We start from the raw sequence: 25,706 nt of genomic DNA on the forward strand, positions 1-25,706 counted from the left end.
TGTTGATAACAATTTGACAATTTCTTATTTACAAGAAGTGATTATTAAGAAAATATTAAATTTATATTATCATTTTCTATAGTATAGTTATTCAATTCAATATCAATTTTATTAATTTTGAAATTTGAGAAATTGAAGAATAAAAAATGGATTATTATCCATAAAAATAAAACGTGCCAGTCATCACAAAAAGTGGTTCTACAATTTTTGTTAATTTTATTAAAAATTATTTCTAAAATGAAAGAGTAAATATGATTCAACTAACACTCAGTCAGTGGAGTTACGTTCATTGACTCTTTCCGATCTTTTTTTGTAATATCATGCTTATTATATTATTTTTACGTTCTAGCTATGCTTCAAATTATTATTTAATTTAACTGAAAAAAATATTTTTTTAAGGCCTTGAACCAGCACTCAGTTCATCTACAGCCTTTGATGTTATTTAAATGAGATTCGGCCAAGCCCCCAGCTTCAGCGAGGATACAGTTTGAATAACATCAAAATCTGCGAGAGTAGATAGACCCAATGCTGGTTCCACACGTGTTCACTGAATTTTTTAAAACTGACTCACAGATGAACACACACCACCAACTTTGATTATATTGTACTTCATCATCAAGGTAAAGTATTTCCACTGACCAAGTACCAAAAAAATGAAGAAAATTCTTACATGCAATTAATAAAAATGACAATTATTAGGCAAAGGGAAATAAAAAATAATCATAATAATCTAATTCTGATAAAAAAAATTAAATTGGTTAATTTTTTCTTGTCAATTGTGTAAAACTACTTTATTATTTAAATTGAAAATATAATAATAATATATTATTAATTGAATTTATATTTTGAAACAAATTGACTTGTGGATGTCTTAAGAAAATCTTCGATGCATGCAGCATTTGGTACTTTTATGTATTTCAAGGAATAAAGGAAGATTTTATCAGAAAAAGTCAACTATCTACTTAGAAAAACCAATCTTAATCAAAAATCTTATCTTTAGAATAAGCCACTCTATCTTATTTGACCCAATGTTAGTTTTTTAAACAATACCGTTCAGCGTTTGTAAAAGTGTTTGCAACCAAAAACATGACAATTTTAGAAGAAGAAAAAAATTGTAAAAATGGAATACACATTTTTAAAAGCTTTACAATAAATACCATTTTGTATGAAGTAATGACACAGTTTAAATTTACAAATATATAAATATCTCACATTTTATTATCAAAGGCCTTTTTTTTGCTTTTTTATTATGCAAAACATATGTATGGGTTTAAATTATGTATAATCAATAATCATCACTTTAATACTTTTAATCAGTCCAGTATGTCTCACTTTATTAATATAAACCAATAAACCACTGCTCATGAAATATAGAAGAAAACAAACAAAAACAAATGTTTCACAATGATATAGAATATTTACAATTTATAGTTGGAAGATTAGTTTTATAAAATAGAAGTAAATCTACGTTTTAAACTTGTCCGAAAATGTTATTTATAGTAATTCTGCTATGATAAGATTATTTAGTCTTTTCTTTATTGACATAAATGTAAATTTTTTTAGCATGATTACAAAAAAATTGTTATGTATATGCGTTAGACATTTTTTGGAACAAATCGAATCTGAAAAGCTGCTCAAAAACTGCATATTTTGTACATAAACCTATGAAAATTTCCAGGTCTTGTGCTTTATTGATTAGTTTAAAAAATATAACTTAAAAAATTAGTTGTTAAGGAAAGTTCTAATGGAATGTATAAATCCAGTAGCCAATGTAAATGGGCTACTGCTCTTCCTCTGCTAAGGCTGTGATTGGGATGCCATGCGTATTCTTGCAGATTCCCTCGATCTGTTGTGAACTTCAGCTGTCCTAAGTGTAATGCCAAATATATCTTCATGATATCGGTTTTCATCCTAGATAACATATTTGTTAACTACATATTATTTTTTGTTATAGTTAAATATACCAACCCTCATAGACAACATATAAAGGTCTACTTCGTTGTCAGACATTCCTCCTTGTTCCAGAATTATCTGTCTCAGAGTTTTGAACACGTGTTCGGCCATTGTGCAGTCTCCGCAAACGTAGAAATGTCCTCTTTCAGTTACCAACTGTGTGTAGACACTTTTCGCTTCAACCCTTAGCAGGTCTTGGACATAGGTCTAAAAGGAATCAAATTAGTTTGTTATGCTAAAATATCAAACCAGGAGAGTTTTTTACTTTTGGGATCGAAGGCTCTCTTGACAATGCGAGGTACACTTTACTCAGAACGCCTTCTTTGACCATGGACTCCTTCTCATCCTGATAGAGATCTAGATTCCGCAGGCGGCAGCCGAAAAATAATGACATTTTTCCAAATTTATCTGGTCCTGAAATTGTTTCAAACTTAATAATATTACACAATCTTTTTTTTTTAAATCAATATAATGGAACTAAGTTATTTGTCATTAGCATTATCTATATTATTTGTATTTTTTCCAATAAATTTGAACTGAAATTGATCAAACTTAATATCAGCAAGGAATACAATATCAAGTAATAAATTCTTTTATTTTAGTTGTTTATTGATTAAATCTCCAGCATGGTTATACAAATGTTAATTAAGAAATAAAGTGTGCTAAGATTATCTTTTTCAAAACACAAACATACACGTTGAACCAGCACTGGGTCGCTTACTGGGTCGCTTCTCGCTTAAGATGGGACAGAGTCAAAATGTGTTTTCGTAACATCAAAAAACCTGTGAGAGTAGACCCAGCAAGCAAACCGATGATGATTGATGTGTTCACCAACTCACAGATCAACCATCAATATAAACTAAAAAATAAAATACCACAAGTCAAATGATATTGCAACATATTTATTTAATGTGTGGTGTTTATTGATTGTTAGTTGATGATATTTGGAGATTGTGAGATGTGGTCTGGTGTGATGTAGGTTTCAAAAAACGTTTTCTTTATCGTGCCAATGTTTTGATCTTTATTGAGATACCTACACCACATCAAACCAAATGTCACGATCTCTAAATAATCATATTTTTTTAAATTAATGAATTTTTTTTTAAAAGTTTGATTTTTTATTGACTATGGATACAAGGAACTGGAGGAATTAATTTACAATTTTTTGAACCTTTTAAGTATCTTAAAACGTTTTTCAAATGCTTCCATTGTGTTGGACTGAAATTATGCTGAAACTGACTGAAGAATGTAATTGCAAAACATAAATCTGGTCGTGTACCTAACATCAAATACATTAAACTTCCAACCAGTTCTCTATATGGCAAAACACAATCAGTAGGATTATAATTAATTAAGTCAAATTTAAGTCCAACAGGCAGAGGTACAGCACTTTCTTTACAATTAGTTATCTTAAATTTATCTAAAATCTTATTAATTAGATCATTTTGTGATAAATACATTTTATCATTTTATTTATCCCTTTCAATTTCAATTCCCAGAAATTTATTTTTCTTCCCATTAGTATTAATAATTGCTTTAATCTCATATTTTGATTTTAACAAATTTATAATATCTGAAAACTCAACCTCTTTATCAGTTACCAAAATTATATCATCTACCCATATTAGTAAATATGTATTAACCCTTTTATACAAACAAGGATCTACGTTACTCCTTACAAAACCCATTTTTATAATATAAGAATTAAAACAATCATTCCATTCTTTTGGTGCACATTTTAATCCATATAACGACTTAATCAACTTACAAACATATCCTTCCTGAATGTTCTTTCATCCTGCAGGTGGTTTCATATAAATTGGTTCCTTCAGTGTCCCATTCAGAAATGCTGCTTTTTTATCAAGCAGATGAAGTCTTAATTCTTGCCGTAGTGAAAAAACTAATAGTGCTCGTAGTGTCACCATCCGAGCTACTGGTGCATACAGATCAACTTCAACCAGTTCTTGAAGAAAACCACATGCAACTAAGCGAGCTTTCTTAATTGGCATTGGATATGGTCTTTTCAGTAAAAACCCACTTTGAATCAATTAGTTTCACACCTTGAGGTTTAGATACCATTTCCCATGTTGTTGTTTTTTTCATGATTCTGTAGCTCCTCAGTAATGGCTTCATCCCATCCGTCTCTTGAGTTGATTGCTTCATTATAAGAAGTAGGCACCTCAGAAGATAAATGCCCCGCAGATAGTGCCATCATTAATTCTACTTCAAAATCATCATACCTTCTAGGCAATCTCTTTACTCTTGAAAATTGCCTCTGATCCTCTTCTTAAGCTTCTTCTTCTGGTGTAGGTTTCACTTCTTCTGGTATAGGATGATTGTCCTCTTTGGCAGAAACTGGTACTTCATCTTCCTCAGTATTAATGATAGGTCGATTTTGTGATTCATCAAATTTTACAGAACAAGCAGTAATTATTTTGCGCTCATCAGGATACCATAATCGAATAATCGATAACCATTTCCAATCATTATAAGCTGTTTACACCTTTCTAATAATTTTCTATCTCGATCCTCCTTGGGTATATGTGCAAAATCCCAACTTCCAAATACTCTAATTTTTTCTAGGTTGACTGGTCTATTGAACCAAACTTCAGCTGGCATCTTCCCAGTTGCTTTTATAAAAAGTCTGTTAATTGTATATATTGACGTTCGTACGGCTTCTCCCCATAATTCGTTATTTAAGCCTGAGTCAATTATAATGAATCTGGTCATATCTAGTATTGTGCAATTCATGCGTTCACATATTCCATTTTGCTCCGGATTACGTGGTATGTTGTATTCTAATGTGATACCATGTTCCTTACAGTACTGAATAAATGAGTTTGAGACATATTCTCCTCCCTTATCTCAACGAAAATATGATATTTTTTTATGAAAATGTGCGGAGACTTTTGCATGATATTCCCTAAATTTATCATATACTTCTGATTTTATTTTTAGTAGGTAAACATATGTAAAATGTGAATAATGATCTTCAAAAGTTGCATAATATTTGTAGCCATCATAAGTTAAGGGTGTAAACGGACCTTCTACATCTGAACTCACTTGAACTAGTTTATTCTTGACATATTCATTTGTAATATTATCTGCATTCTGAGAAAATAATATATCTAGGGAACTTGTAATAGATTCATAGGATTTTGGCATAGCTAATAATAAAGTCGAAATTATGTCATCTTTGTCAAGCTTTGATCCAGCATACTCTAATTCCTGTACCGTCCTGAAGAATGTTTCAAAGAAATTTACCAATGTATTTTTCTTCTGATCAAATTTCATTTCTATAAGCTGTCGTTTCGATTCCACCTTTGCAGATAAGCCGACATTCATGTATGTAGTTTTTAGAGCTTCATACATTTTCTTTGCAGTTGTTTTTGATCTCACAATACCGAGCACTTTGTCCGCTAAAGATTGAACAATAATATCCTTCATCTTTACAGAGTTTTCTGTAGTCAGCCACAGTCAACCTTTCTTCCTTTATTTCCAGTGCCTGAAGACAATTTTCCTGATCTAGTTGTGTCTTTATTCTGAATTCCCAGTCAAGAAAGTTCTTTCCATCAAACGGTTTCAAATTTACCAGTACGGCAGATGTAGACGCCATGTTTGCAAACGAACAAAAACAAACTTCCAAGCAAGTCCTAATAAATTAACATTAATTACACTCAACACCTCTTGTGAAAGAAAAGATTTCACACAAGTTCTTTCACTGTTCCTGGGCCCATAACCTGTTGTTGGGAACAATAAAAAGAGCTTTTAATTATAAAAAGAGCAATACACAAACAGGTGTCGGCGGAATAACTAACAAAGTATCAAACTAACAACTTCCCTCTACTAAAGTTACTGGTGTAACCAACATTCATTTTCTAAATTTATCTGCCAATAAACTCCCCCTGAGCACTACAGTTTTAGAACTTATTGTACTCTTTCCTGGTTTCATTTTGGGAGCTCACAACAAGATATGTGTAAATTGAGCCCCCTCAGTGTGCCGGTGTTTTTTCATCAAAGAAACTCAATTTTGAAGAGGATCAGGACCGAATTCAGGGTCTCAGAAACATCCTGCCAGACCTTCCAATGCTTCCTTTATGCATCAGAAAAATCCAGAGGCGACAGTGAGAATTGTTTGTGGTATCTACTAGCTGAGAATGTAACACCTTAACCACATGCTTATCACTGTCCTTCTATGCAGCTTTTGTAATTTATAAAAATGTTAAATATTAAATTTTCTGTTATTTAATTTATACAAATTTACCATTGAGGCTTCTTTCGGCCAGTCTTTGCTGCCAGAAGCCACGGAAGGGAGCTATACCAGTTCCTGGGCCTACCATGATTATAGGCGAGTTTGCCTCTTTTGGAATGTGAAAGTTTGGCGCGCTGGAAATAAATTAAACTGTCATTAAAAGTAATGTTTAATGTGGCGTTATATTATTTTACCTTCGCACAAATAAGTAAATATGGTCTGAAATGTTAATATCGTACAGGTAATTAGATGCAACACCATAATGAACCGGTCCATTTCCATCTGAAACAAAAATTGTATATAAAATATGCCATGATAAAATAAATGTTCAGATGTGCCTTGTGTTCTGTACTGCACTACAGCAACGGTCAAATGAATTTGATTGGAGTAGAGAGAAGGAGCAGACGATATGCTATAGAATCTTGGTTGGAGGGGTGTCAGTTGTGCCACTAGCAGAGCCGGAAGAATGCGTACTGAAGGAAATTCCTGCAAGACTTCCAAGAGATTCGGGAACCTCCAATGCCGCCAATCTTCATAAGCCGCTGAATCCTGTAAATTTAAACAATTTAAAATACTTAATTTAGGCCGTGAATCTCAATGAAAATTCACCGTTGCAAGATGAGTAAGTTTTTCTTGGTCTTTTTCATCTGTAGCACATGAGGCAAAGAACTGCAGCATGTTGGGAGAAGGTGGTGTTGTAACATCGAGAAATCTTGTAAGCAAAGTTCTGAGCGAACACGTTGGAAGCCTTTCATGCGGCACCCAATTCCTTGTTATTCCTTATAAACACAAATTTATTTATTCTTAATCAAAATCATCAATTTTCATTATATTTCAATATTTATTGAACATAAACGTATATTAACCATCTGGTGTATGTGTTTCTTTCAGCATTTGAAGTTGAATAGGCCGATCTGGATCTATGGGACATTCCAAATGTGAAATTATCCCTTCAACTAGTTCAGTCCTGTTGCAAGCTAGAATTCCGACGTGGTCGCCCGGCTCATATTTTATATGCTCTGTTTGCCCAATTTCAAGTAAAAGGGTTGCTCTTGATGATCCTTTTCCATGAAGGTTCCTTTTTCCAATCAACGGACACCTTTCAACTTTCTTATTATTACTTTTTGCTAGAGCTAAAAGCATATTTGTTTAATATATTATTCTAAACATTGAATGTTTTAATGGAATGATTTCAAATACCTTTGCATAAATCATCTGGTATGGATTCAACAAATCTAACAGTTGCTGCTGTTATCGCTTCGGAATGTAAAACTTGTGTGGCCTCTAGGAATGTCTCATCATTGTCAAGACAAAAAGTATCACAAGCCACCTGAAACAGACAAACAATTTTGTATACTTACAACTTACAAAAAAAAAAAAAAAAAAAAAAAAAATCTCATACGGAAAAAACATCAGGGGCCCATTTCTTAAAGGCCTGCTCTTGACCGCACATTTCATCTCCTGTTGTAAGTTTCATGAGCCTCTCGCCACCGAGTTCACCCAATAAATTATCAACGTACGATCCAAATGCGCAAAAATTTGGGTAGGCACTAGAACCAAGGGCAAACACGGCGAACCTATAAAAAAAAACATAGTCAAAAATTCTTCGGTAAGTTTCAAATTAATCATTTTACCTCACGTTGCTAAGAGGTCCAAACATATCCGCATCTGTGACAGAGCCTCTAAACGAATCACACCGTTCTAGCGAAGTTTGGTGGTCAATCTGACTGTTCGCTTTGATGAATGACGCTGAGCTTGCTAGGCTATTGAGTAAATAACCACAAATTAACTAAGTATTGCAGGAGTACTTTAAAACCGAAAGATTATAAAGTTTCAGTTCAACAAGATTAGGCATGACAAGAAACTCAACAAAAACTAACATATAAATACTATATAGTATTAAAAGGAGGGCCACACAAACAAATAAATTATACGAAAAATGGAAATGTTGGCAAATAATTGAATATGGAATGATGGAAATCACAACATTGAAATATTGACCTGAAATAATACAGTACTTATATTATAGAACTAGTCCATACATAACGATGAAAGGAAAATTTAAAAAGAGGGAGAATGGTTTACTGCATATGAAAAAATGAAAAATAAAAGTGTCTTATGAGGTAATATATTTTTAAAATGTATCAATAAAACATTACAAGGCAAGTATTTAAAAATATATAATAGCGTGTACAGGTAATAAAACATGCCAAAAGAAAAATAAATAAATTTAAAAAAATTACACTGAAGTGGAATAATGTACCTGGAGGTGTTGTTTCCATTAGTCATTCCTGATTCATCCATTTTTATGGTGTATAAACTTTGCGCAAAGCCCTGAAATTAAGTTAAGTTTCTAAAAAAGTTAAAGAAAATTTTTTATAAATATATAGTTTTAAATTGAATTTTGATGAACCTGTCCATTTTCGGGAGGATCACCATTTCCAAATGTTGAGGCGACAACCAACAGTAAAGCTTCATGCTCAATTTTGCTCATATCATATTCTTCCATTGATAGTACCTATGTAATTAAACGATAAGTAAATTTTAACAATTGGATCATTTATTTTAATTTATATAGAAATGTTTCTCACTTGTGAATGAAAAACATGGCCAAAGATTTCGCCAAGTTTTTTTGCATACATTTCAGACTTTCCTGTCTCTGTAGCAAATAGAATGGTTGCTTTTATTCGTTTTGATAACGCGTTGCCAAACAATTTTGATGTAAATTTTACTGCCCTGAAAATGACACAAATGATTAACTGAAGTAAATTGACCTGTTCATAAATTTAAACAATAAAATCATACCTTGCAATTTGTTTAAAATGGAATTTTCTTCTTTCCCTTTTTCCTCCAAGTCCTCCACAAATGTCTTTCCACTCGTGCGAGATCCAGGCAGGTTCCTAGCAAATGAAGGTTTAGCAAAAATATGAATTTTATCTTTCTAATATTCAGTATATTTTTTTACTTGATATAAGTAGGCGGGGTAAATAATGTAGTTGACCATTTCTTGATGAAAAACAGGAGTTATTGAACCGGATATTGGAGGTACAATCCATCCCCAGTCGGCCGGACAGCCACCTCTAAGCCTCTGTTCATTTTCTAAATGCTTCATGAAAGACTCTGATGCTGAATGATGGTCCACTATTGTCACATTGTGCACCTAAATAATACAATTGTCATTAATATTGTTGTGAATAGACAAGGTAAAATTATAATTACTTGAAAACTGTGAAGGACAGCTACGTTGGCCTCAACAAATGCCCTGTCTTTCCAAAGTGTCACTGAAGACCTGGTGTCGAGTTCCATTTTTTGGGCGATTGTCTAAAGATAATTTTTTTTAGCAATGATACGAGTTTATATTCAGTTACTTCAACATTACCTCGAGCATATTGTATCGTTGCACATCACACAGATCCCTGCCACCTATTTCCGAGCTCATATACCATCCATTGAAGGGTGCAGCTGTAAATTGGAGTCCTCCGCAGTCAAACATCATGCTCGAAACAGCAGGCAGAGAGTACCATTTCAGACCGAGTTCTCCGAACCAGTCATAGCTGGAAGAAAAGAATTACTTAAAACTACAATGTTTATTTAAATTTGAATTAGTTTACTTTGGATGGGTGAGAGGAACTTCAAGAACAAGCTCAGGCGGTAGATCAAAATAGTCAGGGTCGTCCCCGTTGGTCGATAGAACCAAAGGTAAAATGTCAAATCTGGTCCCTTTGCCCTTCCAACCAAGTTTTGTACATAACTATAAAAACAATACAAAAAACAATAAAATAAAGTACAAACTGTGACATTAACTTATTAATTTAATGCAAATACTTCTGTGAATTCAACTTGTGCTGGATCGCCGACAATCCCTTTATCTTTTACATAACCAGCATATGATATTAGTTGGGTGTTCCATATCCTAAAATCGTGCTTGGGGTCTGTTTTGTGTGGGAAGACAGTGATTGCAGCTCTAAAATTTAATTTGGTTTTTCCATTAGAAAAAATAATTCTGTGATAAAAATATTTGGGAATATTTACTTATTATGTGTTAACACTTAGTTAACTTGTGTACAGTTATAAAATGATGTACTTTGTCGTTAAGTTAGCAAAGTTTCCTTTTGACCAATCAGTGTAATTAAACTTGAAGTGACATCCTCACAATCAAGAAGTTTACTCATTTCACACTTTGACTATTATATAAAGCAACAAGTTTAGCATGCTTAATAGAAACCACAAACAAAACTTTTTCTTGTATTTTGTTCAAATAACAAGTTTTTTCCTTGTGATCCATTTCATGTTTGATTTATTTTGAACACCTTCAAAATTGTGCAATTATTTACTTGTTCTAGAATTGAATTAATTTCATTTTTTCAAATGTAAAAATTGTTGTATATTTAACAAAAACAATATTGTTGATATTTTTAATAATTATCCTTTACATTTTGATATGTTTTTGAAAGAAATGCAATTTTAAGGATTTAATAAAGCTATCATCCTGTGCCGAGCTGGTCAGGGAACATCTCTTTCCTCTTATATTCCAGTATAATTTGGAGTCCTTCAAGGAAGTATCCTTGGCCAAATCCTTTTTACAATTTGTTCTGATGACCAAACAGTCATTTTCATGATTTCCAAATACATGACTATCCTCTCTTCTCACTCTAACCCATCCATTTTTAAGGTATATCATGGGATTTCTTTGGAGTTTAATTGCATTCATTATTGCATTAGGTGTGCTAATTATCATGAATTTGGCCATTTTTGGTAGCTAGGCGTTGTGGTATTTATGTTGAGTGTTTCTCCATTGGTTTTGGAAAAGCCTTATGGTGTAAAGTAGATTGTCATGGTACAGAATTTGTTATTGCTATAATCCCCATATGGGGGTATGTAAAAATGTTCGATGAATGAGGTGCTCCTATAGTGCCATCGCGTCATCCTTTGCGTTTAACAAAAAGACAATAAGTCAACATGCCACAGTGGTTATAGCTGGGCCAATAGCCAATTTTTTGTTGGTAATTTTTGCTTGTTGGTTAGTTTTTATTATTGGTGCGCCCTGTCATTGAAGTTCAGTTCAACATTCAGTTAAACTCGATTGCTGAGCAAGCAAATATTTCACCAGGTATGGAACTAAAATCCATAAATGGTATCAAAACCCCTGACTGGAACTCTATTTGTCTTGCCTTAATTAGTAAAATGCAAGCTCTATCTGCAGTCACCTAACCCTATTCAGAGACTGGTACCACAAGTGCATAATCAAATTGAATGAAAGCAAATGGGTTTGTCACTTTCAACTAAGAAAGTCACTGTGCTATACATTACAGCTGAATGACATATTTACCGACTTGATTGATACTAACTGCTGACATAATACGATACCTGGAAATGAATATTGATAAAATACTGAGGTGAAATCCACACACTCACCTGAAATGACATACATGAACTACCTTTACAAACTCTTGCTGAGACCCTCTAAACATTAACAATAAACACCTTTTGCAAACCCTAATTCATAAGAAATGGACCTATGGAGTGGAAGTTTGGGGCGTAATCAAACATTCCAATTCATCCTGTATCCAGGCTTGGCAATCCAAAGTCCTAAGAATGCTCCCTTCTAAGTCTCCAATAAAACCATCCACACTGATCTTCGTGTTCCATTTGTTCACGACCTTGTTAACATAAATTCCACAATGCCCAAACTCAAACCCCCTCATCCAACAACCTTCTACAATAACTCTACCTGGAAATCCTCTATGTCGGCTGAGAGGCATTGGCCAAGGGATTTGCTTCAGTGATGTGCAGTGGGAGGGTGTGTCAACAGTGGGTGGCTTCTTCATGTTTAATTTTATCATGTTATACTTTGTAAATTTCCAAATTTACATATTGTAAATTGTATTTACTTATTGTAAGTTGTAGGTTATATAATAACAATACAAAAAAAAGATCATGTCTTATATGAGTCATAGAACTCTGTGAGCATCATGTGCCTTTGTCTCAGGTATCCTGGTTTATTTATATGTTATTACACTGGTGTGAAATTTTTAATTTGTATGTTCATTTAATTAATTATTTTTAAATAATTTAATGTGTTAATTTGTATTATTTAGATTTAGAAGCAATGAAATCTTGCGATTCATTTTTTACCTATTCTCTTTGATGCATATGAGCTCACAAATCAGTATAGAACTGTGCAGACATGTTATGTACTTTATTCAAAATTTATCTCAGTAGGAACGGCTGATTCAGCCAATCCCTTGGGGTTAAAAGGAAATTGAGATGACTAAGATTTTTTTTTAAATTCTACATATCCGTACCTTATGTTTCCTTTGTTTGTACTGTATTTAATATGGTTGCATAGCGCTTCGAACATACCACTGGTGGTCGTAACTGATCGGCAGTCGAAAACCTGTAAAGTATAAATTCATAAAATTTCGTCGAGTCGATCATTTTGTCAATACCTGAAGCTTGGCCCATTGGATCCTGCCTATGCACCTCGGGGCATTTCTCCAAGCCAACTTGGCACCATATACCAGCTCTGTTTCCGTCAGATCGTAGGTTCCGGTCGTCGCAATTTCCTTTTCTACCTGGGCCCACCTCGCCTCGTGAGCTGGACTCTGCATCCTAAAACCAAACCCCATGATTTATCAATGAATATTAAAGACAATAAAAGCACAGTGGTGCTGGATTTCCCTGTATAATTGTTGGAGTTAAGTAAAATTGAACAAACCCAATAAAAATAGTTTAAATTCGGCAATTTTTCTGGAATTAAACGAATCTTATTTGTTTAATATATATGACCCGCGGCAAACGTTTGCTTAATAAAAGGGAAAAGGCGTGAACCTAATATAAAGTTAAGTCGATGAAAGTATGTGTTTGGTTTGCAAAAGTAACTTTTCTAATTATACCTACTTCCCAGAGTTTCATCTTATGTGTGAGCCCATTTTCACTTTGTGTTTCACACTGTTCTAAAAGATTTGTTTCCTTTTTGAAGCTTGCGAGGTGCTGAACTAGTTTGATCGTTTCCGGTCGTGGCTTTGACATCTCAGTCGTGCATTTTGCTGTATTCAATGCTTGTTCTTTGTGATATTTTGTTAATAGTGCGCATTAATTAAAGGCAAACCCACAATCGAAAGCAGCGAGTTTTGTAGGATGACTAGAATGATCATAAACTATGAAATTACAGGTTCATCCCCTAACGGATATCAACAAGCGATCATTAATAATATCATAATAATCATTAAAATTAAAATCTGCATTTGGTCGTTTCCGATCGTTTTAGCAAGTTTATTCTTGCTATTTTGGTCTGTCAGACGCGTTTCGCCATCTTCAGCGTTGGTTTGTCCAAAAGATCAGCTAAAAATCCAACATTTTGGACAAATTAGTCAAGCATCAGGATCACATATGATCTGGTCTTTACGTAATACTTCTGGCTTTGTATCGTTTTGTCAGCACGGTCTGATGGATGTTTCTTTAAACCCCACAATTTAAAATGCCGAAATTCGTCTGACAGACCAAAACAGCAAGGGTACCCCCAAAAGAAAAATCACCAATTTTCCATCAGTCTTCAACTTAGAGAATGTTCTCGATGGAGGACCATGTTGACGGTCTAGTCTCGTATGTTTTGTCTGCGAACCGTTGATAAAATACGCACAAACGCACTTCTGAAGACCGAAATAGTCCGTGATGTCGTGTTGATGACTGTTAGGTGATGAATGTTTTCTATCATCCTGGTTTTACCTTATGTTCTTAGGTCTTTCAGACGAGTTTCGTTTGAATTCCCTTTATTCCAGGTTTTGTTTGTTTCGTCCATCGAGTTCACCAAGCTGTTCATCACTGAACTGACTTCAACAAGGGATCTCGAAAAGTGTTTTCTTCTTGTGTGAATGTTCTCGGCAGAACAGGCCATGTCTAGTCTTGCTGACTTCTGAAGACCAAAGCGGCCAGAGGTTCTTTTTGATGTCTGTTCCTATCAATTCAATGAACGTTTCCTATCATCCTAATTTTATCTTCGTAGCTTTGGTCTTTCACGCATGATTCATCTGGGTTTACCCATATTCTATAGATGGGCTGTGGGTTATTTCGTCAATTGTGTCCATCTCTAAGATCAGAGATGATCAAGGTGAGGTATATCATCGAATTTAACAAGGAATCGAGAAAAGTGAGCAAAATAGAACACGAAAATACCTCTGAAAGCCGAAGCAGGAAGAATAGGCAAACTGTGTTGATCGGAATCGACCAAGCTTGACATTCTTCTAATTTATTACATTGTAATATTAAACTATTTAAATGAGTTATTGGTTTTTGGTCTAAACTATCCGTTTTGGTTTGATACCATTTTGTTCCTCTTCGCCAATGACATGAAGTTTCTTTTATGAGTGCCCATGATGTATAATGGATATGGTAAGGTGTTAGAGGAAAAACCACCGTCCAATTTTCGATGATATCTGGTATAATGATAAATAGATCAATGCGGGCGTTAAAATCGAGTTAAATGATGTAACTGCAGGGGCAGGGTTTTCAGACAAATACGATACATCACTGAGTGACAAGCGTATACATCGAAAAACACGCACTCCCGGGATAAACAACAAACCATTTTTTTATGCGTTTCAACGACAGTATTTTTGTGTGCAAAAACAACGGAGGAGAGGACCGAGCCAGGGCGAATTCAATTATTTATTATTTTCTATTTACAAACTCAATTTTAAGGAGTGTCGTCTACTTTACAAATATATTACACACGCCTTGGCAGTTTTATTAAACAGATATTTGTCGCGTGGAGATTTAATGGACAAATGACATAATTATGTTTTGAGTAGGCAAAAAACGTATATTTTTTTGTTTAATGTCTGCTGAATTGAAATTCCCAACGACAAAATTCAAAATCGACCAAACAAGCAATTTTCAGAGGCCTCGACCAAATAATAGTAACTTTCTCGTTGTACAAAAATAGGTTTGCACGGTCGTCCCGAGGTCGTTTACAGTTCATCTCGTACTCTGGTCGAATTTTAACAACAATCTAAACTTTATTATCACTCGAACAGTTGCTATGAAGGCTTCATCGATGCCAAAAAGAACCATTCTTCTTGTACCCTTCTATCACAAGTCCATATGGAGGTCCTCCTCTTGGACTATGTAGCTACGACGTGTAAATAAACTTCAAATCACGCAAATCTCTGTAGAACATCAAAATGAAGATAAATTTAACCATCCTTCAGCGCTGTCATTAAAGATAAGGTATCATATTCTATATTAAATTAATCTACTGATTTACAAGATTTTTGGCTACCCTCCACTAACGTCCATGAGACTCAGGATGTACTCAAACATCGTTATTTGTTATTGTTGTTGTTAATACGCTATTGCTATTGTTAACCTAGTTTGGACGTTTCCAATTGTTTTGATCTGCTTATCTTCGTCCTCATTGGTTTGGTCTGTCGGACGTATTTCGGCTTTTAGCTTTATTCAGTGATGTGTAGCTCAAGACACCGAGTTAATAAATTATCATCACTGAAGCCATTGCAATGAAGTCACTTCTGGTTTCTTCGTCAACTAAGAAATCCTTTTACGTTTCTTTCACAAGCCTTTACCTTCCTTCACAAGGTCACTATCTTGTGCTATACAGCAAGACATGCAAATAAATTTCAAATTCCGCTGAACAAACTGGTCATGCTTGATCTGTAAACTGAAGAAGCAGAAATTGACTTATCGTCATAAAAACTCTTGGCACAAACCTACCTATTCAAATGCTAATAAGTCTCATAAAACACTTTGAATGTAATTACAGAACAGTAATTCAATGCTAGCAACTCTGATAAAGTGCAACATCTAGGCGCTTCAAAAGATACTTTTAAAGCTTTTGAAAGTCGATTTACGGGGGGGGGGATCGGAGGAAGAGTCGATGGTTAATAGAAAAGCCAGTTTAAAAGTAAATTAAATGTAATCATTATTTGTTTTTCAAATCGCCCTCTTTGCTCATAAATTTCTGTAAAAAGTTCTGACGTATGTTTTTCGTTTAAACTGCTACTTACTTGGATACTTTTCTGCTTAATTCTGCGTTACAACGGTCCTGAATTACTTTTTTATAATTGATGCTGTACATTTGTGTTGCTGTACATGCTATTTACGTTTATGGCCTATTATAATCACAGGGTAAAATTTCCGTACTCCTTTGGAAAGTCGGACCAAGTTTTCCGTTTAAACTGCTCGGGAGTGGAGGCGGTTCCGATCCTATGCCCATCCACCTGCATGAGGATTTCTTTAAATGCAAATATTAAATCTGGAAGTTGCCGTATTGTGACCCCTCGAGTGGCAATCTCCTCGACAATAATACCATCAAGGAGGGCAAAATTGAATTTAGACCCTTGATGGTACTTACACATATAAAAATTCAACGGTTGAAAATATGCCGTCACGTCTATAATATTTGATAACTTGGCTTGTAAAATTTCTGCCATTACCAATCAACACTACTGAGGAGCCGTGGGAAAAAAATCGCAAGGGACCCTGAAAATAAAGGCGTGGTGAAAATAACTTCAAAGGCAAATCTCTTCCCATTTTAAGCTTTTATTTTTAACATCGGTTTCCTTTTTTTAATCCACCGCCCACTTTTCTTAAGGTCCTCGTTCTTTTTGAATCTCACGTTTAAATCCTATCGATACACTTTTTTACATTATTTATTGGAAAATTTATCTTATTGACATGTATCTTCGTGTAACTATAAAATGTAGGGTTGATGGGCTGTAGTAAATGTCGCAATTTTTCTTTCTTAAAGTACAAGCGAAACAGAGCCGAAAAGATTCAACAAAAGTAAATAGCTATGACATATCATATACATGGGTGTCCTTTGTGACAAGAGCGATAATTCACCAAAAAGACCTTGGTCACTAACCACCAAAGGACTTAGTGAAAGGATCTCTTACTTGGCGAAGAAATAGAGAGAGAATGACTTCAAAGCAAACCTATTTTTGTAGAATGTGTTAATAAGCAAACAAGCAAACTACGAGAAAGTTCAAAATATTTAACATTAAATGTACTTCATTGTTAATTTTAAATAGAATAATAGTTGAGTAAGTACTACTTGCACAATAATATTATTGTAAATTTTAAAATTATTTTGTTAAATGTAAATTTGTTAAACTCAAGCCCTGATAATGGTGTGATATGAATTGAAAGGTTAGCAACACCTTGTAGGAGAAGGTATCAATTGACCTCTTTGATCCTCTTCAACATAATTAAAAATAAAGTTTTGAACAGGAAATTCGACCATGGGATACCTCGGTACTTATCAAGTGAAGTATCAAGGTGAATTGTAAATGACGTCGGGATGACCACTTCTATTCTTCTTCCTTTGAAGTGGCGAACCAGAATAAAAAAGATTAATATTTATCCTTTAGTTATTCTGCTTAAAGTAGCCTGCTGGTTTTATATTTTGGACATCCTTCAGCACCTCGCCTTTTCCATCCATGGTCGATCTGTGTGTAGTTTCGTCAGTCGTGCCCGCTTATAATTAGGTATACTGAATGAAACAACAAATTATTAACAATCCACCTCTAAGTTGTATTAACCAATGTTTGCTTATTAACACAAACGAGACAGAATTGAAAGGATTTATCTTCATCTTGTGCTTTACTTTAGTCTTTGATTGTGTTTACGGTAGGTTATTGAGCTTTAACAATTGCTTGTATTGTAGAGTAGCGTTTTCATTTGGAATCTGAGTTCTAATAAATTAAACTAAGTTGTGGGTGTCATAACGAAGTCAAAAATTATTAGGCTATCAAACTGTTTATACACCAACCAGAAATTGACTGAACCTGTGTGTCCCGTAGACAGGAACTTGGTAAAAAAGTCCTGTACAAAGTATCTCATCGAAGGCTTTGCACCTGTGTCTAATAATCAACTAATAAAGAAGTCAGTTCTTTAATTTATCAAGGACAAGTAAAATAAGAGCGATAATCGAATTGTTTCATCACCAAGATGGAAGATTCGAGCGGTCTGGACAGCAGAAGTTTGGAGGAAGTATGGGGGCTTTTTCGATTTATGATATACAAAACATTTATGATGCATTTCCACATTTGTGGAATATGAGTTTACTCAAAGTAAAGACGAGACGATTCATTTCAAGGTAGTCCATTAGAGGATTCACATGCTACCATTTATGAATTATTTGAGCTAATCGGCGCTTTAAATATCTTGAAATTCTGACCGGAATATTTAACCTGAATTCATATTGTCGTTGGTTTTATCAAAAATCCATTAGATACATCCATTGGAAAGCTTAAAGCTTGGGGTTTTTCGTAAAAGAGCATTTTGTGTTAATATGAAGATGATTTATACTTTTGTCTTCATATGCCAAAGCAATTGGATCTGAGCTTTACACTCAAGTCCAATAGAGTAAATGGAGTTAAAAAAAGCAAAATAACACGCTGTAAGGAAGTTTAGCCAGTGTTTGATTTTGACCCAGGCAACATTTCCAGGAACAGAAGCAGAGTCCGTATTGCCTCACCCTGCTTACCTCCCTGACATATAATTTTTTTAAACGGCGCTTTAAAATCTATGAGGGTTTGAAGCCAAAATAATTAACTTTTGTCTAAGTGATAAGTAGAGAGAACGTAATTTCAATCCTGGTTATTAGTCTTATCTTTATTATTTAAAATCGTTGGCTAGTGCACTCAAATTGTTGGGTTAGTCTGAACAACGGGTGTTAGAGAGAATTAGATGAATTTTGAATTTCTTCAACTTGATTTAAATCATTGTATCATATCTAATTTTTCATACAATTCTAATTGTTATCTATAAAATAATTTAGTTCGTCAGAAGGTAAACAGTTAAATTTATTATAAAAAGCACTGTCACAGAAAGAGTTAGGAGTGGTAGTGGAAACAACGTAAAGCCGAAGGTTCTGTACCAGAGAGGGATTGGAAACAAACTGGGGATTTAATAACCGCCTCCTCTCTTAAAGCCTGATGCGCCACTTAAACGTAACAGGTGATTGGCGGAGGATCCTGTAAAATGTTTATTTTACGTGACGGTACAATAATACAGCCCGAATTGTTTGCGGAAGGGTTGGAAACGTTCCACGCCTAATGGAAATCTCTGAGGCTAGGAGACAAAGCGGTCTAGGTGTTTAAATTATAGCTTCGCGTTATTTCAAGCCGCATAGCTCATTACGGCACGACCTTCGCTGGTAATCGTGAAATTACCAAGGAGACAAGACGAAATGCACTCTGGTCAGTCTACTGGTTTATGTTAGAATTTTAAGAATACAAATAATATAAATTATACGTAGCCTCACCGTCATCAAGCGGAATCAAGAAAAGTTCCTCAGAGACAGTGGTTGGTCTGTGCGTCGTTTCATCAGTCGTGCCAGTTTTTTTGTTCAAGTTCAAATAATGGAAAAAATACTAACCACGGATAACGGCTACACTGTCATTAACAATCATGAAAGAAGTGAACAAAGAGACCATTTTTAAATATTTTCTGAGGTCTCAGAGCTGCCTCTCGATCTACTCCGACCGCCAATTTTAGTGTTTCTAGCTGGTTTTGTCTGCCAGTTGTGTGTTGTTTGGTAAATCGCGTCCTATTGGACGAAGTTTACTTGTTTGCATGCATAGCCCAAGAGCCACCATATGGACCAAATGAATAATGGACAAGAGTCTCTTGGTTGGCGAAAACTTGACTTCATAGGAGGTGTTTGAATCATAATAATGTTTTGAACAGATCGTTTTTCATATCCGACCATGCTATGCCATGATAATTATCGAACTGTAAAGGACATAAATAACTATGTGGACCAAATGAAAAAAAAGGAACAATAGTCTCTTGGTTTGCGAATACCATTGATGAATGATTTCATAGCCTTCATAGCATAGAGCTTGAGTGATAATAAGGTTTTGAACATATCGAAACATAACCAAAAGGATTCTTCTTTATGCTTAAATTGTGCTTCAGTCGTCATGCTGGTTTTACATTTGGACATTCTTCAGCATTTTGCCTTAGTCTGTGGGTTGTTTTGTCAGTCATGTCCGTTTTTAAGTTGTAGTGAAAGAGACTAACCGATGAATAACAATCCATCGGTTGTGGATAACCTTTTCGGGCTCGATTTTAGAATGCTAAAACACGTTCCCCTGCCTACACACACATACAGACGGGTACAAAGTTGAAATAACGAGACAGTTTGAGATATCTTGTTGAGGTCTCTGAGGTGATCCTGTAGCTTCATCTTCTCCAGATGGGCCAAGGAATAAAAATCCACACCGATATTCTCATTAGCAATCGGCAAAGAAATAATCTCTTTTTGGTCTGTGTTGTTTCTTCTTGGTCTTTTTATTAGTTTCTACAATGACTGAAACAGTCAATGCAACATAATAAGAATCTAAGTCAACGAGACCATTTTAAACTATTTTGTCGAGTTCTCTGGGGAGATAATCTCCGATCTGCTCAGTCTTCTGATCTTGTCTGCCCGGCGGTTTTCAGCATCTAACAATATTCAGTGGATTGTTCTGTGTTGTGGTGTCTTTTTATAAGTTTGAATAATCACAGAACCTCCCGGTTTGCCTAGTCTAGTTGTTTGAGGGATTCTTCGATTGTCAGTCAAGTCTTACTGACTGATCAGTGTAGAAGGTCAAATGTCAGCATATCATCCAACGTTACATTCTCTTTATCACTCAGGAAAGAAGCGAACAATTAACAATTTTCAATTCAATTTGGTTGAGATCTTTGAGGTGTTCCTTGATGTGTTCCTTGATCTTACTCGTTTGTACTTCTGCTGGTTTTGTCTGTAAGGTGTGTGAGGTGTAACAAATACAGAGGTTCATTTATGCATTGTTTCGTAAGAGGCGTCATTTTTTTAAGTTAGAATAATGTCAAAATAACTTGGTCTGCCTAGTCTCTTTAGTTTGGTACGTTGGATGTCTTTCTACATTTCGCTACATTCATTGGTCGGTCTGTTGTTTCGTTTATTGTGCCTCTTGGATAATAATACAAAATCGGCTGAACAATGAAGATTGGCATATGCAAGGGGATAAGAATCTTCATCAACATTCCAGCTAACATTAAACAAATAAGTAAACAACATGATTGCTGGACTTATGCATGTATATCTCCGATAACCCAGGTCTGTCTAGCTGGTTTTCCTGTCAAACGGCTAATATCGTATAAATTCTCACGCGACAATAAAAACGTAATCATGTAACGATTTGAAAGTATTTTGTTGCCATCTAGGCATCGAGTTGATTCTGTTTGTTCCTGGTCTGTAGTTCTAATGTGCCCCTGATCATCACCTCTGTCCTTCTAATGTGCCTCTGTTTTCTGCATCTCGCCTCCAGACGTGTTCCGCATGCTTTTTGGTCTGCTAAGTCATTTTATAAAGTTGTGAAACGCGTGCATTGGTAGCTGAATTAACTGTGTAGTGTGAACTGACTATTTATTTTAGTGTTCTTTCTTCTTTCTCTTTAGTGTTCTTTCTGTTTTTTTTCTGCTTTGCACCGGCCAATAATTTGTGGATATTTTCATGTAATTTTCCATCCTTTATGTGCGTCATGGTGTAACTTTAAATATCTTATTCTGCTGTAATGTTATAATTAATTGTTTAGGGTTCATGGTGGTTCTGTGCAGTGAATTTTTAGGAGTTTAACTTTTATAGTTTTATTTATTTTAATTGTAGTTTTTTATGTGCTCAATAGTTAAAATAATATTTTAAACAAACATTGAAACTCACCCAAGATTTTTGGTTGTGTTACTACTTAGTTATAATTAGTTTCAAATTAATTAACTATCAAATTAATGTTAATATGTAAACAGCTGGTATGTTAGTCTTGCTCAGTCTTCCTTTAAGTCTTTCTGATTAGTATTAATTTAATTTTCTAGGATAAATATATCCTATATACTGTATTTTTCCTTTCTGTTGAGAGTTTTTCATTGTCAACTGCTGTACACTAATATATTCTTTAATTTATGTAAAAATAATTATTACGAATGTTCAAAAATATTTCTCTTCTTTTCATTCAATTTCACCGTTTCTCACCGGGAACAATGCGGGCGCGGGACAATTTTAAATCATTGCGTATAAAACGGAAAGGATTCGCCCGGTAAAGGGCACGACTTTAAAATCAGACAGTTCGCTCTCCCTATCTCCCTCTTTCTCAATCCTTTTTTCCCCTTTAAGCTGCAACTAATCCGATAGGAGAGAAGATAACGAGGGGGTTCTTCCAAGTGGGACAAAACAAAAGCGGCAGCTGAGAGTTGGAGAAGCGTTTAGGCGCGATATTGACAGAAGGACTGAAAGATTCTACTCCTATCTCCTCAGAACACTGGCCAGTGAAGTCTTTTCTCCCAATTACAAACAGCCCTTCATACGGCTCAACTCGCCGGAATCGCTTTTTTATATTGGCAGTCCATTTCCAAGAAAATTTCAAATATCAGAACGTCCATCACACCCACGGATCTTTGGCTGAAGTGTTGAACGTTTTTCGATGTAGTTTAGCCTAACTGTTCTTATTATTATGTAAAAAGTTTTTTTTTAATTTATTTATTACCTATACATGATAGTGTACTACACAAATATGTACACATGATTAATAAATCACACAGCACAACACTAACACTAATGCCAGCACTGCACCGGTAGAACACATGCTTTGAGGAGCCAGCCAATACTGGCACTCAGTATGTATGATTAGGGGGCAAGGAGATCCCTAGGCCACTTTCGGTTGAGGCGACGTGGTATGTTGTCATGATGGGAATGAGTGTAGAAGGTTTGGAATCTAGACCGGATTAATTCGTTGACAAAAGGAATGTTGAGGCCTTTGTGGATAGTGAGGTTTGTGACATAATAAGGTGCTTTGACAATTTGTCTAAGGAATTTTGATTGGAAGAACTGCATGCGCTGAATATTGGAAGGCTTGGCTGTACCCCACAGTTCCACTACGTATGTCCATATGGTCTTAGTAAAGTCGTGTATAGTGTTAGTTTTGTCTTAATTGTCAAACTCGATTTCGGTCTTAGACGTAGTCTTCGTAGTAGTCCAAGTCTTGTATTAAGTTGTTGTTTTTTAAGTCTTGTGTGGGGATTCCACGTCAGTCTCTGCCGTCGATATGTAGTCCCAGGTATTTGCCTTGAGTGTGAACTGGTATCTCTTTGTTGTACAATGGAGAACAAGACTGCTTTTTCAGCGTAAAACTGCACTGAGCGAATTTTTCTTCGTTCAGTCTTGTCCTCCATTTTTACACCAGTCTTCGATAGGCTCAAGGTGTTCCCGGATGTTGGAGGTAGCTTGGACAGGATTCGAGTTAGAGGATAGGATTGCGGTGTCGTCCGCGTATGTGGTGATAATAATGTCAGGATGTATTGGTAGGTCAGCAGTATAAATGATATATATGATAGGACCAAGGATACTACCTTGCGGAACACCGGCCTGTATATAAATTTCAAAAAGGAGGGAAAATTCAAAAGGTGGGGTTGAGATGGGAAGTTAGTGTTCGAGTGGATCGAAGTCACGATAGCTCAAGTGGTACAGCAGCGGCCGTAGGTTCGAATCCCGTTTGTCATGCTGACTTTTTTATCTCAACTAAAAACCTTAATTAATTGAAAGCTATCTACAAGGTTGGTCGTTCTGGTCTACCTCCTTGCAGGTGAATTGCCCATCGTGACCCTATATTTGTTACAAAAAAACAAAAAAAAACACAAGCCACGATTGAAGATGGCACAATGTGAACCGCGTCTGACGGACAAAGCCCATGAAAACAGGCGGACCAGGATGATCGGAGACTTATAGGTGTACTGCCACCTTCTAGCAGTTCTTATCTTCAATTTAAAGTAAAAGCCTAGAGCTGTTTCAATCGAAATAAGCATGGGAGACGTCAGATGTCATAATTTCTCCTGTTTTTAAAGGAAAATTGATTTCAAGACTGAAGCACCGTAGATTGAAAGGTCGTTTTGAGGTTATTTCAGTTTGGTCTTTCCGCATTTGCGAAATTCAGAATTAGCCGTTATCGGTGAAAGAATTCGCCCTTGGGTAATAAAAGGCAGTGAATCTCCTCTAGGACGTCATCTTTGCACTAAAAATATACATTTTCATTATCTGTTTAGGTTGCTAATGCGTAAAAAAGGTATTAATAGTTGAGAGCCATTAACTCTCCCGCCATCTGTTTGCTCCCTCGACCTATTATTTACTCATTTATCTGATTAATAGCCTCTATACTTGTAGCTGGAGGCCGGTTTTTCGGGATTGCAGAATTTCAGGGAGAGCTTAAATCGAGTACAGCAACGGTCGTTATTTTCACCTGAAAGTGCAATTTTTTATTGGGTTGTGTTGGTGATATGTTCCAGCTTGGTAATCATCATCACTATTTTTAAATTGTCCTATGCGATGAGATCTGCTCTGACTGTTTGTTTTGTTTTAAGCTGTCATAGTATATGCTGAAGAATTTAGTATTTGCTCCCAGCATACTAGTCAGTTTCTCTCGGAGGAGAAGAGAGTTACAAAGGGATATTCAAGTCGTGTCCATTGCTATGCTCGTATTCTGGTCAAGTATATATGATGTAGAGTGAATGTTGTTGAAAGATGCTCTAAAAAATAATTTAGCAACATCGGAATTTGATTTGGGCCAAGCTGTTTTTTTTAAATTCTACAGTTCTTGTTAGTACATAAAAATATTCACTTCTTTTAATGTTTTATAATTATTGGGAATACTAATGCCTAGAAATTTGATGCAATTTTATTTTTTGCTTTGTCATATTTTAAAAATATGAATTTAGTTAGTCCTGCGATTAAGATTTGAACAGTATTCTTATGGGGATTTTAATTACCTTGGGCAATATTATTGTTGTGACATTTTTACAGATTTTATTCGGATTGGCAGAAGTAGATTGATTGGCCTGTCAAACATCGCAGTGCAGATACGAACCAGGTACTGTTTTCCAATTAACCTTTTTTCTTTTTTAAACAAGCTTTCCCGATCTCGATATTTTCATTTTTTCCTAAAAATTGGTTTTTTAACTGAACACATATTGCGTGAGTGTTTGAATGAAAACTAGTTAAATCTAGTAACTTTTTTGTGTGTACATATTTCCAATTTAAAACTCAAAAATACATAAAATTTCTCACGCTAGTAGTTCTGGGTTCTGAACCCCAAGCGAAATCCTTGAGGTTTTAATTGATTATAAAATTAAAAAAGTATTTTAAAATTGTTTTTAACACTCGTCCTCTACATCTAACGAGCAGTTGGACTTGAAACCTCCCAATAACAAGCATTATTCGGCTTTACATTGTAGCTTGATTATCTTATGGTAGATCGTCTTTCGGAACTACGATCCGCCTGGCCTATGGAGTGGATGCTATGATTTATGTTATGTAAAAGTACCTTCGTATCGATGAGAAGTACTGCTCAAGAAAGTCCTTGGCGTGTTTAAGCAGCTCGTCCCTGCTTCTCAGCTGGACCTTCGTCGGCAGGCCAAACACAACACTTCCTAAGCAAGTCGTTCCCCCGCATGGACCCTCCTGGAAGAGAAA

The 25,706-nt window shown here is 35.1% G+C and overlaps 1 protein-coding gene across 1 annotated transcript; it reads right to left on the reverse strand.

Moving 5' to 3' along the window:
* Positions 1-820: 820 nt before the first annotated feature.
* Positions 821-25,706, reverse strand: LOC106661589 (nitric oxide synthase, salivary gland). Its single transcript, XM_024226881.1, has 23 exons — positions 25,558-25,706; positions 12,655-12,817; positions 12,511-12,602; positions 10,031-10,169; positions 9,817-9,956; positions 9,585-9,759; positions 9,425-9,526; positions 9,171-9,365; positions 9,011-9,105; positions 8,797-8,941; positions 8,619-8,723; positions 8,469-8,539; positions 7,840-7,968; positions 7,608-7,782; positions 7,406-7,535; positions 7,072-7,338; positions 6,815-6,984; positions 6,544-6,754; positions 6,400-6,487; positions 6,218-6,339; positions 2,219-2,367; positions 1,969-2,160; positions 821-1,911 (listed from the first exon to the last, which is right to left on the reverse strand). Exons 2-23 carry the CDS (start codon positions 12,814-12,816, stop codon positions 1,798-1,800), a joined length of 3,168 nt encoding a protein of 1,055 aa, XP_024082649.1. The 5' UTR covers position 12,817; positions 25,558-25,706; the 3' UTR covers positions 821-1,797.

This window comes from Cimex lectularius, unplaced genomic scaffold (assembly GCF_000648675.2).
Source record: "Cimex lectularius strain Harlan isolate CLEC.00 unplaced genomic scaffold, Clec_2.1 scaffold68, whole genome shotgun sequence".
In the NCBI taxonomy this organism is placed as follows: Eukaryota; Metazoa; Arthropoda; class Insecta; order Hemiptera; family Cimicidae; genus Cimex; species Cimex lectularius.